A 17,637-nucleotide genomic window follows, 5' to 3' on the forward strand; every position below is an offset into this window, starting at 1 on the left:
TTCATCATCCCTCTGTCCTCTCACCTGACACTCACATTTTTCATAATCCAGCCTTAAGATGTTCTGATAAAGACTTTACAAATGAGGAGAGAATACACGTGTAAAAGGCAAGGTGAGAGCAGGGTGTCCGTGAAGCTGTGTGTGTGTGTGTGTGTGTGTGTGCGTGTGTGTGTGTGCGTGTGTGTGTGTGTGCGTGTGTGTGTGTGCGTGTGTCATCAGTGATCCTCGTCACTGTGACTCAGAGAAAGACAAGAGCCAATAGTCCTCCTTTCTCCTCCTGCATCCCTACCTTCTCTGACTCTGCTCCACACAGCTGAGGTTCAGCATTTAAACAACCTGCCTCCTCCTCCTCCCCCACCTCCTCCTCTTCCTCTCCATCCCTCTCCTCTCACACACACCTCAGTTGCTGCTCAGCCCAGCCAGCACCAACATCAGCAGCTCGGAGCAAAGCAGAGAAACACTCAGCGACAGAGAAAGCATCATCAGGATGTGGATGAGGGGCTCCTCTGTTCCAGCGGTTGTGTGGAAACCGCTTCACCACCCGCTTCTCCTCGTCCTCCTCCTGCTGCTTCCAGGCAGAGGCGTCAACGCCGTCCCTTCTCCTTTCCAGCTGGCTCCGGACACCCCTGCCCCGGCAGAGCCCACCCCAACCCAGCCTGCACCTCGTCCAGACCCCTGCAAAGGACGGCCCTGCCTGAATGGGGGGCTCTGCCTGGCCCTCCCTTCTCCTCTCAGGCCGGAGGGGACCGGGGAGTACACGTGCACCTGCAGCCAGGGCTTCATTGGACACAACTGTGAGGTAGGAACCGGCTGAGTTTAGAGTCTGCTCCTCAACTTATTAAACAGACGATAAAAAAGGGCCGGCTTCTAAACTGGTTCAGATTGACATGATTAAAAAAAATAATTATTTGTTGGCAGTTTATTTTTATTGAAATATGTGAAATATAAAAGTACCTAAAATCTCACAGGAGGGGTTTAATCCTGAAGGATGCTGTTGATAACCCGGCGTGTTTTGATGTGTGTCAGGCACTGAATTACAGTATCGGCTCTTCTGTTGGCGGGTGGCTTTTTAATGGGAGCATGTGCTGTCCCTGAGACACGGAGTCGGATGCTGCGTTGCTGTGGCAACAGGAAGAAAGAGCAGCAGCAGAGGGATGCACAATGAAAACCAAATGTGTGTCTGTGTGTGTGTGTGACAGTAGTGTATGACTTAGGGAGTGATTTATAAAAACCATAGTACTATGCAAAAGTAATGAATCATCCTTAAGGTTTTTCTGTAGATCTGAGCCAGATGTTCTTGTAATCGTTTAACATGGTTTTGATTGATTTGCTGGAGCGTTCTGAAGGTTGGCTTTTGCTTTTTCACTGAATTTCAGTCCAGTTTTAGGTGATTTTTTTGTTTTGTTTGTTTGTTGAGCCATTTAACTGTGAAGTATGAATCATGCCATGGCAGCTTAAGTTAAAACAAACAAACAAGCACCACAATAATAATAATAAAAAAAACTGCCAACTTTAGAAGACCATCAAGAGCAGTTAAAATTTTTAGTTTGGTTGCTTGAAATGAAATGAGAAAATAATTAAAGGGCTAGCGTTCTTCAATGAATCACCCGCTGCCTTTCATTCCAGAGTTTTAGACTAAAATCATCTTCTGTTGAAAAATGACATGTCAGACTTTGAAAATAAGGCTGTGCACAATCTCATGCAGTATCACAAAATGTTACACTCAAAGTATGTGTTGGAGATGATGCCCAGCTACTTCTACATCACATTTTATTAATCTATAGCTATAGCTAGCTACTATTATAGCTATTTGTGCATTGACTGATGTTGAGTAGCTGTGGCAGCCATTTTGAATTGGGTCAACTCTTAAGGGTAAGAAGATGTAAATGTACATCCAAAGATAAAGTTCTAAGAGTTTTGTCAAAATCTGTCCAGTGGTTCCTGAGATATTTTGCTAACAGACATACAAAGTTGGCTTCAAAATTTATGGTTGAATTTTTAAGCTAAGATGTTGAGGAATGAGTAGCACTTGATCTATTTGTTGTGAATGACTCTCATCTATGAAAACAACTAATTTTAGCTCAGCATCTGAACAAGTTTCTGAATGACGACCATTTTTGTGTTTTCTAAAGACAGTTGGCTGTGGTGGCCATCTTAAACTGGGTTGACTCCAAAAGTGAATCAGTTGTAGATCCAGTGATTACTTTCTGCAAGTTTCAATAAAATTTTTGGGTGGATCGTGGAATATATTGGTAACAGGCAGACCCAAGCATGCACAGACAACAAAGGTAGTTTAAAACTTTTGCACACTAATGTAACTCATCATCAAGTTTTATTTTTTTTATGTAGGCAAACATAAAAGATTTTATGGATGGATTAGATGGGTATGAAATGTTCAACCAAAACAGAGTGAGTAAAAAAGGAAGGGTATAGCCCTGTTTGTAATATCATCATTTAAATGTAAAGTTATTGATAATATGACATATGTCATTGATAATTTAATGTAACATGTAACTACTGTATTGAAGTTAGGGTTGAAAGTCATAAAACTATATTAATTAGCTGCATGTATAGAGAACTAGGAACATTCATTGACCAAGTTAATAAGATTTCATTTACTCCCTCTTCAGGCGTCTCCACAGCAAGTCATCCTCCTCCATCTCTGTCCTCACTCCAACTACCTCCATGTCTCCTAACTACATCCATATATCTCCTCTTTGTCTTCTTCCTGGCAGCTACATTTCTAACATCCTTCTACCAATATACCCACTGTCCCTCCTCTGGACATGTCCAAACCATCTCAGTCTGCCCTCTCTAACTTTATCTCCCAGTTGTTCAACCTGTGCTGTACCTCTGATGATCTCATTCCTAATCTTATCCATCCTTGTCACTCCTATGGAGAACCTCAACATCTTCATTTCTGCCACTTCCAGTTCTTTTTTCCTGTCTTTTTGTCAATGCCACTGTCTCCAGACCAGTTGGTCTCACCACTGTCTTGTAAATGTTTCCTTTGACCTTCGCTGACACTCTTTTGACACAAATCACTCATGAATTTTTTTCTCAATCCACTCCATCCTGCCTGGACTCTCTTCCCCTCTTTACCACACTCCTATTTTCTTGGACAGTGGACCCCAAGTACTTAAAGTCCTGCACCTTTGTGACCTCTGCTCCTTGTAGCCTCACTGTTCCACCGGCCTTCCTCTCATTTACACACCTGTACTCTGTCTTACTACGGCTGACTTTCATTCCTCTTCTTTCAAGTGCATACCTCCACCTCTCCAAGTTCTCTTCCACCTGTTCCCTGTTCTCACCACAGATCACGTCATCTGCAAACATAATAGTTCACGAGGATTCCTGCCTGACCTCATCTGTTAGTCGGTCCATCACCAGAGCAAACAAGAAGGGGCTCAGAGCCGATCCTTGATGGACTCCCACATCCATCTTGAAGCTATCTGTCACTCCTACAGAACATCTCACCACTGTCCTGCTGTCCTCATACATGTCCTGTACCAGTCTAACATACTTCTCTGCCACTCCAGATTTCCTCATGCAATACCACACCTCCTCCCTCGGCACTCTGTCAGATGTTTTTTCTAAATCCACAAAGAAACAATGGAGTTCTTTCTGACCCTCTCTGTACTTCTCCATCAGCATTCTCAAAGCAAAGATGCATCTGTGGTGCTCTTTCTTGGCATGAAACCATACTGCTGCTCACAGATAGTCACCTCTCGTTTGTCTTGCTTCCACTACTCTCTCCCAGATCTTCATCTTGTGGCTCATAAACTTAATCCCCCTGTAGTTGCTACAACTCTGTAAATCACCCTTGTTCTTAAAAATGTGCACCAGCGCACTTCTTCTCTATTCCTCAGGAATTTTCTCACCCTCAAATATGCCATTGAATATTTGAGTCAAAAACCTCACTGCCATCTCTCCAAGACATTTCCAAACCATCCATTCTCTGTCCAGATGACACATCAAGTACTTTCCTACTAGTCTCTCTAATTACTGTTGCTGTAGTAGTCCAGTCATTTAGAAGCTCTTTCTTACCACCCAGAGCCTTTAATAGCTCTTCTCTGAATTTCTCACAACATTCTTCCTTCTTCATCTTCCACCATTTGGTCTTCTTCTCTGATTTTACTCTTTTTCTCTTCTCCATAACAACAGTCATTCTACACACAACCATCTGATGCTACATAGCCACGCTCTCCCCTGCCACAACCTTACAGTCTCCAATCTCCCTCAGGTTTCCTCTTCTACACAGAATGTAGTCGACCTGCGTACTCCTTCCTCCACTCTTATAGGTCACTCTGTCTCCCTCCCTCCTTTGGAAGTAAGTGTTGACAACAGGCATTTCCATTCTCTTGGCAAAATCCCCCACCATCTGTCCTTCCTGGTTTCTTTCCTTGACACTAAACTTACCCATCACTTCCTCATCCCCTCTGTTTCCTTCACCAACATGTCCATTCAGGTCTGCTCTGCTCACCACTTTCTCCTCCCTGGGAATACTCTCTATCACTTCATCCAGATCTTTCCAAAATGTATCTTTCTCCTCTACGTCACAGTAGTATAACCACTTACTATGTTTAGCATCAGACCTTCTACTTCTACCTTCAGACACATCACCCTATCTGACACTCTTTTCACCTCTACTACATTCTTTGCCAATTCCTCCTTTAGGACCACCCCTACTCCATTTCTCTTCCTATCCACACCATGGTAAAACAGTTTGAACCCTGCTCCAATGCTGCAAGCCTTGCTGCCCTTTCACTTGGTCTCTTGGACACATAAAACATCTACCCTGATGCATGCTCAATAATCCAGGTAGAAAAATCTAAAAAAGTTAAATCTGGTCCTCTGGACATTCAAAAAAAAAAAAAAACAAAGCAAATCAACAAAAAAATGTAGAAACGTTTCGTCTCTTGTCCGAGAGACTTCCTCAGTCTGAGGAGCTGTATTCAGCTCAGTCTCTTAAATAGCACCGTCTCAGAGTGGATCAACCAGTTTGCTGCTGACAACCAAAACCAGCTGATCACATGCTCAAGAAGGACCATCAGCCTAACAATGGATCATTAGCACACTGATGGCTGTTTACTGTTCACAGAGGGCTGAGTGATACTAGCAATCACAGCATTGTAAGAGGGGGACAGTTGAACCCGGAGGCCTCCACCCCTGTTTAACGATGGACGATTTCTTTTCACAAAGATGGCCTCCTTTACTCCTTTCTCAAACCATCGTTCCTCTCTGTCCAGGATGTGAACATCTTCATCCCTGAAAGAGTGACCGCTGGCCTGGAGATGAGTGTAGACTGCAGAGTCCTGGCCTGATGATGTTGATCTTCTGTGCTGGTCCATCCTTTTGGCCAGTGGCTGTTTAGTTTCCCCGATGTAAGACTGATCACCCCCCTGACACTGAACAGCATACACAACATTGCTCTGTTTGTGCCGGGGGACTGGATCTTTGGGATGAACCAGTCTTTGCCGTAATGTATTTTGGGGTTTAAAAGCCACTTGGACGTTATGTTCAGAAAATAAACGTCTCAGTTTCTCTGATACTCCCTCAACATATGGAATGACCACTGGTCTGGGTCTGGGTTCCTCCTTTTCACCTGTTGGCTGACTGGAGTCCTGTTTGGGTTTCTTCTCTGCTTTTAGGAAGGCCCAGTTAGGATATCCACATTGCTCTAGAGCCTGTCTTGTGTGGGATTTCTCCTTCTGCCTGGCTCCTGAGCTAGTGGGGACGCTGTCTGCTCTGTGATACAGAGTCCTGATGACTCCTAACTTGTGCTCCAAAGGGTGATGGGAGTCAAACTGCAAATACTGGTCTTTGTGGGTGGGTTTGCGGTACACCTCAGTTTGCAAATGTCCTCTATCAGAGACTGAGACCTCACAGTCCAAGAAAGCCAACTTGCCATTTTTTACATCTTCTCATGTGAACTTGATGTATTTATCCATAGAGTTGATGTGGTCAGTAAAATGTTGGACTTCCTGAGATTTAATTTTAACCCAGGTGTCGTCAACATACCTGAACCAATGACTTGGTGGTGTCCCTGAAAAGGACGTCAAGGCTCTCTTTTCTACCTCCTCCATGTACAGGTTGGCAACAATAGGAGAAACTGGAGACCCCATAGCACACCCATGTTTCTGCCTATAATATTGCTCCCCATATGTGAAGTAGGTTGACTGCAGGCACAGTTTCAAGAGTTGACACAGTTGTTCTGTGGAAAGTGTGGTCCTGCTGCTCAGAGTGGTGTCTGATTTTAATCTTAAACTGACCACCTCTACTGCATCATCAACAGGAATGCACGTAAAGAGTGATGTGACATCAAAAGAGATAAAAAGACATAATGTGACATCAAAAGACATAAAACATCTACCTTCCTTCTCTGCATCATGTCAGCCAGCTCTCTACCTCTGCCTGTCACTGTCCCCACATTTAGAGTTGCAACCCTCAGTCATATATTCTTCACTTTCCTCTTCTACCTCTGTCTCCTGACACGTTTCACTCCTCGTGGTCTTTGACTAACAGTAGCACAATTTCCATTGGCTTCGTTTGTCAACAGCACCTGTGGCAGTCGTTGTTAACCTGGGCCTCGATCGATCCAGTATGGTGTCGCTTAGATGAATTTGCACATTAGTTTTGGCAAAAGTGTTTTACGTCGAATGCCCTTCCTGACACTCACCATTTACCTGGGCTTGGGACCAGCACAAGAGATACACTGGCTTGTGTTCTCTGGTGGCTGATCTTTTGTGGCCAAATGTATTTATAATTTATTTAAATGACATTTTATCAAATCATTTTGTCTCCATCCATCCATCCATTATCTTTACCCGCTTAATCCATTTTGGGTCACGGGGGTCGCTGGTGCCCATGTCCAGCAATCACTGTGCGAGGGGCGGGGTACACCCTGGACGGGTCGCAAGTCCATCACAGGGCCACATAGAGACAAACGAGACAAACAATCATTCACTTTCTCACTCACACCTAGGGACAATTTAGAGTTACCAATCAGCCTAACATGCATGTTTTTGGTCTGTGGGAGGAAACCGGAGTACCCGGAGAAAACCCACGCATGCACGGAGAGAACATGCAAACTCCACCCAGAAAGGCCCCTGGACCGGGGTTTGAACCAAGGACCTGCTCGCTGAGAGGCAGCAGCTCTACCAGTTGCGCCACCGTGCTGCCCCTCATTTTGTCTCATTTGCAGATAATACTAATTTATTTTATTCAGGAAATGACATGGAAGAATTGGTATCAACTGTAAAAAAGGGACTGATATTATTGAAAAAATGGTTTGATATTAATAAAATAACTTTAAAAGAACGTAAAACTAATGGTGTTGAGCGGAGCTAGTGTTAGTTATAACATAAAGCTGAAATTACAGTTATGAGTATCTGAAATAACATTTTTGGGAATAACTGTTGATGAAAACCTCTGTTGGAAGCTACATAAATATTATGTAAAATAATCCCAATGATCAAAATCAGTTGCCATTTTTATAAAACTGTTAGGTAGAAGTTGTTTGCAAATACTTTATTTTGTATTTATTGTGCCACAAATGTCCTATTGTGTGGAGGTTTGTGGTATCCATCCATCCATCCATTTTCTTTACCCGCTTGTTCCATTTTGGGTCACGGGGGTCGCTGGTGCCCATGTCCAGCAATCACTGTGCGAGGGGCGGGGTACACCCTGGACGGGTCGCAAGTCCATCACAGTGACACATAGAGACAAACGAGACAAACAACCATTCACTCTCTCATTCACGCCTAGGGACAATTTAGAGTTACCAATCAGTCTAACATGCATGTTTTTGGTCTGTGGGAGGAAACCGGAGTACCCGGAGAAAACCCACGCATGCACAGAGAGAACATGCAAACTCCACCCAGAAAGGCCCCTGGACCGGGGTTTGAACCAGGGACCTGCTCACTGAGAGGCAGCAGCTCTACCAGTTGCGCCACCGTGCTGCCTGAGGTTTGGGGTAATGAACATAAAACTAATATAGACCTAATAATTAAATTTGGAAAATATTAATTAAATTAATAGTTTTTTAATTCTACAAATCCATTATTCATAAGGTCTTCTGCTTAAAAATTAAGAGATACTGTATATTGTATTTTAGAAGACTGGAAATAATATATGGGGTTAAAAACAATTGTCTTCCTGCCTGTATTCAAAGGGATTTTAAGTTAAGGGAAAGTTCAAAAGCTCAATCATGCAGGTAGATAAAAAAAAAAAAGGTTAAATCATGTCATCTGGACCAGTTTCTTGCTGTGACCAAAGAAACTGGTCCAGATGACATAGTTTAACCTTTTTTGTTGTTAAGGGAAAGTAATTATATTCTAAGGGGGTCCTTTAATTATGAGTTAAGAAAAGTACGAACTAATGTTAATTACAGATGTGTTTCAGTTCCAGGTGTCAAGAGCTCTAGAATAATTTAAGTGAGGAGATTAAATTAAGTGGTTCTCTTTTAAGTTGTCGAAATAAATTAAAATACACGTTTATGAAGAGTTAAAATTTATAGTAATAAAAGTTTTGATGATGATGATAATACATGGAAATTTAATGCTTGTAATAATAATAATAGTAAGAATTAAATGAATGAAAAATAGAAGTAATGATTTATATGAATATGAAAATAAGTGTATATAGAGATGACATCATTATTGTGTTGCATATTGAATAATGATGTTCTGGGTTTTTCATTGTTGTTTTGTTTTGTTCATGTGTGGTTGTTTTGTATATTTTTGTGTTCTGGTGAATCCGTGAGAAATCAAATGGAGATGCATTCAAAGCCTTTGGCTTCCGTCTGTTGGTCGTAACGAGTTTAATTATTTATTTGTTTGAAACTGTTCCTTTTAACACGACCCAATAAACCACTCATTCATGAAGACGTTTGAAATACAATATCATACCATTTTATTTATAAATCACTGAACTCCTAAATTGTTAGATAAGCCATAAGTGTTTCACGAGCATTACCCAAGTTAATATAATATTTCTTAGCTTGCACACAGGCCGGGGTTTGCTATCCACACTGCTGCATCGGGACTCTGTGGAGCCTCAGAGAGCTTCTTCGTTTAAATTTGCTGCTTCTCGTAAAAGCACGTGTTCTTCTTTACATTCATGGTATGAAAAAAGGTTTCATCCAAATACACGTAAACACAATTACCACTTCCTAAAGTTTCAGAACATATTTTCTGGCCTATCGATTATCTGTGGTCGATTTGTCTTCGCTTGCTGTGAGGAGCAGCCAATCAGGCGTCAGGGTTAGGGTTAGTCCCGCCCACTGAGTTTGACGAGTGAGACTGACAGCATAAATTCATGTCGTCACTGGAGGGTGGAAGGTGACAAAATAAAAAAAAAATTAAAAATCATGAAGTAAATAATTTAAAAGGTACATTTCATTATTTAATGTTGTATTGAATAATAAAATTTTATGTATTTAATAATTAAATCATACATTTAATTGTTATGTATGTATTACGTATTTATTTCATTCATTTTGACACATTCCGTCCTCCACAGATACAGACAGACTGTTTTTTTTTTTAAATAATCAGAACTGGCCACACCTGAAGTTGGAGCTCATCTGTGGGCACCACCACCATGTGACACTACACCAGCTGTCAATCAAACAGAGCTTCACACGATGAGGAGAGGAGCTGTTCTGGTGCATCGGCTGATCCCAAAAGAAGCTGACTTGAATATTTTTTTAAGGAAGGAATGATTTCTGATGTTTATTCATCTTCAAATTAGATGTATTGTGTATGAACAGTAAATTATTATAGATTTACAGAAAGAAAACACACGAGTTAACTATGTTTTTCACATGTGGTAAATGTTCTAAAACCCCATGTGAAACACGAGCAGAACACGTGTTTCACATGTTAATTATCACCTGCTGCTTGTGTGTTTGTCTCACCAACCAGTGAACACGTTTTATTAAAATAGTTGTTGCATTCATTTAACATTTGGAGTCGGTCAATTCTAAACGGCTGCCACAAACCTTAGCAAACACAAAAATGTCAACAATCCAGTCAATCCTCAAGACATGGAGCTGAACCTCAGCGTGGAACGTCTTCCATCACATCAGTTGTCATAGTGACCCTCTATGCTAAAAGAAATTAGTTTGTATCCATTTTATGCATCCAGTCTTTTTTAGAGTTGACCCAAATTTTCTCAGCTAGACTGCTTATATTTACTTATTCCCCCTAAGATTAATTGAACAACCTTTTTATTTTATTTATTGGTGAATTCTGCGCTCCTTTACTATATTCAAGGTTATACTGAAAGTTCTGACGCAGCTTCCTTTTACTCAAATCTAGCACTTTTTCTCTTCCTCATTGATTTTATTGATGCTCTCGTAAACCTGCTCTGCTGCTACGTGATTGCGCAATCTTCATTTCAGGCCTAAAGACTTTGGCGGAGCATCAGTAGCTGCTGGGCCTCTGAGTCATGTCGGGGTGAACCAGAGCACCTGAGTGCAGCAAATATGACGAATGAGCGTCCCGCAGCATCGTGGGAGGGGGAACAAGAAGGTGACAGAGTTTTATCAGCGTCACCAACAGGTGGCAACCAGGTTCCCACTCCCATCTCCCCGTTTGCTAATTCTGTGTGCAAACTGTTTGATAAAGGATGTTGGAGTCAGAGGCATGATTCCTGTCCGCTCAGCACCCACAGACTTAGAACATCTGCTCAAGCTTTGAGCCTCTCATGCACCACTGAAGCTGAGCTCTGGAAAAGGCTCCGAGCTGCGACTGGAGGGGAATCGTTGATTTTTGATGCTCTCCTCTTTTCTTCTCCATGGAAACTGGAGCACCAGGCAGGCAAGGTTTAGCAAAAGACCTGACTGCCTGTCTTCTACCAATTGTCACAAGCTGCTGTTGATTTCAGGATATTTTGTTGCAACATTTTGTCATTTATTAAACTTAGTTTCCAACCTTGATTTGCTCTCTGGTCCTGTTTTCTGCTGCAGAAATCAAAGCAGCCTAATGTGAAGCACAGCAGCGGGCACCGTGCGGGGAACAAACTCAATCTTCTTGTTAAACTCTCTGGGTCTTAATAACCCCCGGCACCTTTTCCTGTCCTGTTGGAATTCTCAGCCACTGGCCTTTCTCTGTGTTATTAACTTCTCAGCCTCTCGCTTATTCATCATTGAAGGGCCGTACTGCTGCTGTTGTTGTTGTTGTTGTGTGCTCTGATGGATTTAGTCCTTTTTCTGCTCAAATCATGTAAGGCTGTGGAAGCCCAGAACAGCCATTTGTTTGACAGGAAGCTCAAAGAGCTTTTACCTTGTCTTCTCAGCTGGATGGTTCACTGAAAAAAGAGAATAGTTGATCCATCTTAAATGAACTGTTTCAATTGGTAGCAAGTAATTCAATTGAGTTTGTCCAAGTTAATTTATTAAGTTTGTTCAACTTGACAAATTTGTCAGTTTTTTTCAAACCCTTTAGTTTATTTCATAAAAGAATTCAAATCCTTCTGACTTAATTTTATGGAAAGTCAACTCAAAGTTTTAAGATGTTCCAAATCAAAAAATTGAACTATCCAAAAGTAAATAATCACCAACGTTATAGTTAAAAATTACATGTGTGTTTTAGCATGTTATTTTAGTTTATCCAGTAAGAGTAAAATACTTTTATGGTAATCAGAAATTCATATTGACTAAGAAATAACTCTCCATTGCACAAATTAAACATTTTAAGTTTTATTGTGAAAACATCTCAAATTCTTGAACAGTTTTGCTCAACAGCTCCTCCTGCACAGAGATCTAACTTTAAGTCAAGAACAAAATAAGACCAACTCCCAAAATGAAGTACAGATCAAAAGCTCATCAATAAAAACCCAAATACCAGGAATACATTTTATTCTGTGTACTCATATGCACAATATCCAAAAGAAGTTCAAAAAGTCCAGTTCAAAACCTTAAGCTTCCAAAACATGGAGCTCTTCTGTTCAATCAAGACAGAAGACAATCTGTCCTGTGGCACGTGGGTGTCTTTACTCTGAGCTCTGAAGTCCGTCCGTCCGTCCGTCCGTCCGTCCGTCCGTCCGTCCGTCCGTCCGTCCGTCCATCCATCCATCCATCCATCCATCCATCCATCCATCCATCCATCCATTATCTACCGCTTGTTCTGAAGTCGGGTCACGGGGGCAGCAGCTTGAGCAGGGAGGCCCAGACATCTCTTTGCATAGCCACCTCTTCCAGCTCTTCTGGGAGGACCCCAAGGCATACCCAGGCCAACTGAGAGACGTAGTCTCTCCAGTGTGTCCTGGGTCATCCCCGGAGTCTCCTCCCAGTCAGACGTGCCCGAAGCATCTCCCGAGGAAGGCGCCTGGGGGCATCTTTAGAAGATGCCCGAACCACCTCAACTGGCTCCTTTCGATGTGGAGGAGCAGTAGTTCTACTCCGAGTTTCTCTCGGATAACTGAACTTCTCACCCTGTCTCTAACGGACAGTCCAGCTAACCGCCTGTATCCACAATCTCGTTCTTTCGGTTACTACCCAGAGCTCATGACCATAGGTGAGGGTAGGAACATAGACTGACCGGTAAACAGAGCTTTCCCTTACAGCTCAGCTCTCTTTTCACCACAACGGACCGGTACAGAGTCCCCAATACTTCAGTTGCTGCACCAATCCGTTTGTCAATCTCATGCTCCATTCTTCCCTCACTCGTGAACAAAACTCTGAGATACTTGAACTCCTCCACTTGAGGCAGAAACTCACCATTGACCTGAAGAGAGCAATCCACCCTTTTCTGGTTGAGGACCATGGCCTCAGATTTGAAGGTGCTGATTCTCATCCCAGACGCTTCACACTCTGCTGCGAACCGCTCCAGTGAGAGCTGAAGATCATAGCACGATGATGCCAACAGGACCACATCATCTGCAATGAGCAGAGATGAAATCCTGAGGCCAATTTAACCAGAATCCCAACGTCCCCTGGCTGCACCGAGAAATTCTGTCCATAAAAGTTATGAACAGAATCGGTGACAATGCACAGCCCTGTCGGAGTCCAACTCCCACCCTGAAGGGGTCTGACTTACTACCGGCAATGCGAACCAAACTCTCGCACTGCTTGTATAAGGGACTAAACAGCCCAAAGCAATGTGTCCCCAATCCCATACTCACGGAGCACCCCCCACAGTGTATGCCGAGGAACAAGGTTGAATGCCTTCTCCAAGTCCACAAAACACATGTAGACTGGATGGGCAAACTCCCATGACCCCTTGAGGACCCTAGTGAGGGTAAAGAGCTGGTCTAGTGTTCCACAGCCAGGACAGATCCCGCATTGTTTCTCCTGGATCTGAGGTTCGAGCATCAATCGGACTCACTTCTCCAGTGCCCCTGAATATACCTTAACAGGGAGGCTAAGGACAGTGATGCCCCTGTTATTGGAGCACACCCTCCGGTCCCCCTTTTTGAAGAGCGGAACTACCACCCCAGTCTGCCAGTCCAGTGGCACTTCTCCCAATGTCCATGCAATGTTACAAAGGCATGTCAACCAAGACAGCCCCAAAACATCCACAGCCTTAAGAAAATCAGGGCAAATCTCATCCACCCCCTGGAGCTCTGCCACCGTGGAACTTTTTAAGTACCTCGGCGACCTCAGCCATGGTTATGGACAGATCAACTCTGAAGTCCCCCGACTGTGCTTCTTCCATGGAAGACGTGCCAGTGGGACTGAAGAGGTCCGAGAAGTACTCCTTCCACCTCCCAATGACATCACTGGTTGAGGTCAACAGCACCCCACTTTCACTGAACACAGTGTTAGTAAAGCACTGCTTTGCCCTCCTCAGCCACCTGATGGTTTGCCAGAATCTTCTCGGAGCTGACCGAGAGTCATTATCCAGGGTCTCACTGAACTCTCCCACATCTGAGCTTTTACCTCAGCAACAGCCAAGCCTGCAGACCACTTGGCACTCCTGTACTCCTCAGCTGTCTAAGGAGTCCCACCAGCCAAGAAGGACCTATAGGACTCCTTCTTCAGCTTGACAGCCTCCCTAACCCAGGGTGTCCACCACCGAGTTTGAGGATGGACTCCGCGAGATGCACCGACAACCTTGCGGCCACAGCTCAAGGCATCCACTTCAACAATTGAGTTGCAGGACATGGCCCACTCGGACTCAATGTTCCCCGCCTCAGCTTGGATATGGTTAAATCTCTCCTGCGGGTGTGAGTTGAAGATCTTTTTGACATGTTCTTCTGCCAGGCCTTCCCAGCAAACCCTCACTACACATTTGGGTCTACCGGGTCTGTCCGGTATCTTCCCCCACCATCTGATCCAACTCACTACCAGGTGGTGATCAGCTGACAGCTCAGCTTCTCTCTTCACCTGAGTGTCCAAAAGAAATGGCTGCAAATCAGATGACACAACTACAAAGTCAATCATCGATTTATGACCTATGGGGCATCCTAGTGCCAAGTGCACTTATGGACATCCTTATGTTCGAACATGGTGTTCGTGATGGCCAAACTATGATTAGCACAGAAGTCCAACAACAGAACACCGCTCGGGTTCAGATCAGAGAGGCCATTCCTCCCAATCATGCCCCTCCAGGTCACACTGTTATTACCCATGTGGGCACTGAAGTCCCCCCAGCAGAATAAAGGAGTCCCCAGCTGGTGCACCTTCCAGCACCCCTGTCAAGGACTCCAAGAAGGCCGGATTCTCTGAGATGGCATATTTCTATCAACAACATGGTGGCGGACACAGTGCTTTCTGTGCTACGACTGATGGAATATATTTTGAGTCTCATATTTAATTAATCTACACCTGAATGTAGGTGCTTTGAACAACATCTGTGTTGGAAGAGACACAGTCGGATCCAGTTCTAATATCGTTGTTTATAGAACGAGGCAGGTGGATATTTCACACGTCGCGCTGCACTATAACATACTAAATGTGCTAAATAATAACAATTAACACTATTAAAAACAAGTTAGCCGAACTGTAAACTGCATTAATGAACTGGACTCTGCTCTCTGTTTTCATCCTGGATACTGGCAACATGTTTTTTTTTGGCTTTTTCAGGCTGTTACTCCTTTGCTTAATGCAGCTTAAAACATTCAATGGATTGTAAAAAAGAAATAAGGAAATTTTAAATAAATAGTTCATCCAACATCTCTTTCTTCGACATCCTCCTGCACTGCACCTGGGCCGAGCCTCGTTCATAACCAGTTTGTCTCTGGTGGGAGGACAGCTTCTCATCACAGGAAAAATAAAAACTTGGTTGGTTGTTTTGTAACCAAAGTAAACACAAGCTAACATTATTAAGAACGTTGATTTACCTGCAGTAAATCGGATATTGATTATCACTGAGTTCAAAGTCAGACATCATCATTGTCGTCGACTCGGTTCTGGGCCACTCAGCGACCGGTGTGGAGCTGTTAGATAAAGCGGTCCCGCTTGGAGTCAAATCTGTCGACTCTTATCCAAAATCCAGCTTTAACTTGTTGTTAAGATGTTGCTAGCTGAGCTTTTAGCCTAGAGGAAAGGAGCGTGCCGAGGCAGCACGCATGTGCATTAGGTGAATGTACAAAATTCACAGCGCCATCTAATGACCCGGTATGGTAACTACAGCGGATTTGGGAGGGTCGGGGTAGATTCCTCTGGTTGCATGTAAACACAGAATTCGTCCGTGTCAACGCAGATCTTTTCCTTTAATTAACATACAAAAAAACTATGTTTCCCCCCACCGTGTCCGTGTAATTTATTATTTTTTTTCCTGAAATAATTTTTAAATTCAACTTTATAAGTCATTGTTGATGTTACCATTAAAATGCACTTTCAATAAAGTAAGTATTGACAAAGCTCAATGGGACTTTTATGTTGAGGTGGAGGAGGGTTGTTGTCAGCAGCTGCTGGAAGTAACTAATAAAGTAACTTGTAATCTAACTTAGTTACTTTCCAAATCAAGTAATCAGTAACTTAACTAAGTTACTTTTTCAATGTAACTATGCCATCACTGGCCATGACATCAGACGTAGAATAATAAAGCGTCATGAAACTGAATTGTTTCACTTGGACTCAAAGTCAAAAGTTAATTTCAAATAAAATGTGTGACTTTTAAGTTAACTTAACCCATAAAAGCAAGTTGTCTTCGCTAAATCAAAAAAAATTAAGTGAGATTAATATAAATAAGTCCAAGATGAACTACAGCCCTAATACTCTTTTTAGAGTGCATGTGCAAGCAGCAAATCTTGGCAGAACTTGAAGACTAAATGTAAAGTTGAGTCAGACATTTAGTCACGCTAGTACAGATCAGAGTGAATTTGTTGGTTTCATGGCAGGAACTTTGCTTTTAGGCTTTTAAAGAATTTAAACCAGAAGCTCAATTGTAGTCTGATTTATCTGATCAGAAATCAGCTTTGATATTTAGCCCAAACATTTACAAACCAAATCTCTCCTACAAGTCAATCACACCTTTTCATTTTCACCGTTCTCAGTTAGTGAGGTTGTTAAAAGGTCTAGATCAGGGGTGGGCAATTATTTTTTCCATGGGGCCACATGAAAAACAACAAATATTGTGGAGGGCTGGCACAAATGACTTTTTCATTCAACCTTTATTAAGACAGGTAAATCCCATTGAGCCTCGAGGACTCATTTACAAGAGAGACCTGATTTCAACTTAACTCAATACTGCATAATATTAACAGTATTTCATTATTAAAAGCAGTACATAGCACTGTTTTAACAAGCTGGTAAGAGTATTTGTTATGATTAAGCAACGAAAAAGCGAGGTTTCCTTACAAAAAATGTCATTTATTCAATTAAATTTCCCAGTTCAATGGTAAACTGTTAACATTTTTACCATTTGTGACGTTATATTAGTGATCATTTTCAGTCACATTCACCCCAAAACTCATTTTGAGTTTTATATACTGCTGGAAAAAGTTCTTAGCTTTCTAAATATATCACAATATTGTCTTTGTACTCCAAATATTATGAAACATCATATAATAGTGATTGTCAATGAACTGTGATTTCTAGTCCCGGTTCTTTACGTGCCTACATTTGTAGTCTAAACATCTCATTTGGTGTTTATCAGTTCTTGTTTCTTGTTTAGTGAGAGAAGTCTAGTCTCTGTTGGGCTTTAACGGAAATGTTAAAGTCAGGTTGAAGGTCTGAAGTGGAGATGTGAAGCAAAGCTGACATCATCATTGAGAGAGGATCTATATCTGAATTTGGTTAATTTAATTTGTTTACATATGTATTTTGTAATTCCCCTTATGGGGGCCGGTCAGAGTCAACCAAAGGGCCGCATGTGGCCCTGGGGCCGTACAATGCCCAGGTCTGGTCTAGATTATAAAAAATCTCCAGGACAAGATGAACTTCCATCTTATTTCTTCAGGCTGGCCACACACATCATTGCAGTACCAGTGTCCCACATCTTTAATCTCTCCATAAGCCAAAACTCCATTCCAGATGCTTGGAAAACAGCCTTTGTTCTTCCTTTGCTGAAGGGAGGAGACCCCACTTCACTGAACAACTGTCAACCAATCTCTAAACTCTGCATTTTAGCCAAGGTTCTACAAAAACTGATAAACTCTCAAATCAAAAAGTATTTGGATTCTTTTAACCTCTTACCTCCCCATCAGTCTGGTTTCAGAAAACAACACAGCACGACTGCTTCACTG

At 42.5% G+C, this 17,637-nt stretch overlaps 1 protein-coding gene across 1 annotated transcript in view; it reads left to right on the forward strand.

The window, feature by feature from the left end:
- The first annotated feature begins 487 nt into the window (after positions 1 to 487).
- dner (delta/notch-like EGF repeat containing) overlaps positions 488 to 17,637 on the forward strand; it is a 111,088-nt gene continuing 93,938 nt past the window's right edge. The window contains exon 1 of the mRNA XM_037678493.1: positions 488 to 799. Coding sequence (XP_037534421.1) covers positions 488 to 799 — 312 coding nt within the window. The remainder of the gene's footprint in view (positions 800 to 17,637) is intronic.

The sequence above is a fragment of the Nematolebias whitei genome, chromosome 6, assembly GCF_014905685.2.
Source record: "Nematolebias whitei isolate Nwh7 chromosome 6, NemWhi1, whole genome shotgun sequence".
NCBI lineage: Eukaryota > Metazoa > Chordata > Actinopteri > Cyprinodontiformes > Rivulidae > Nematolebias > Nematolebias whitei.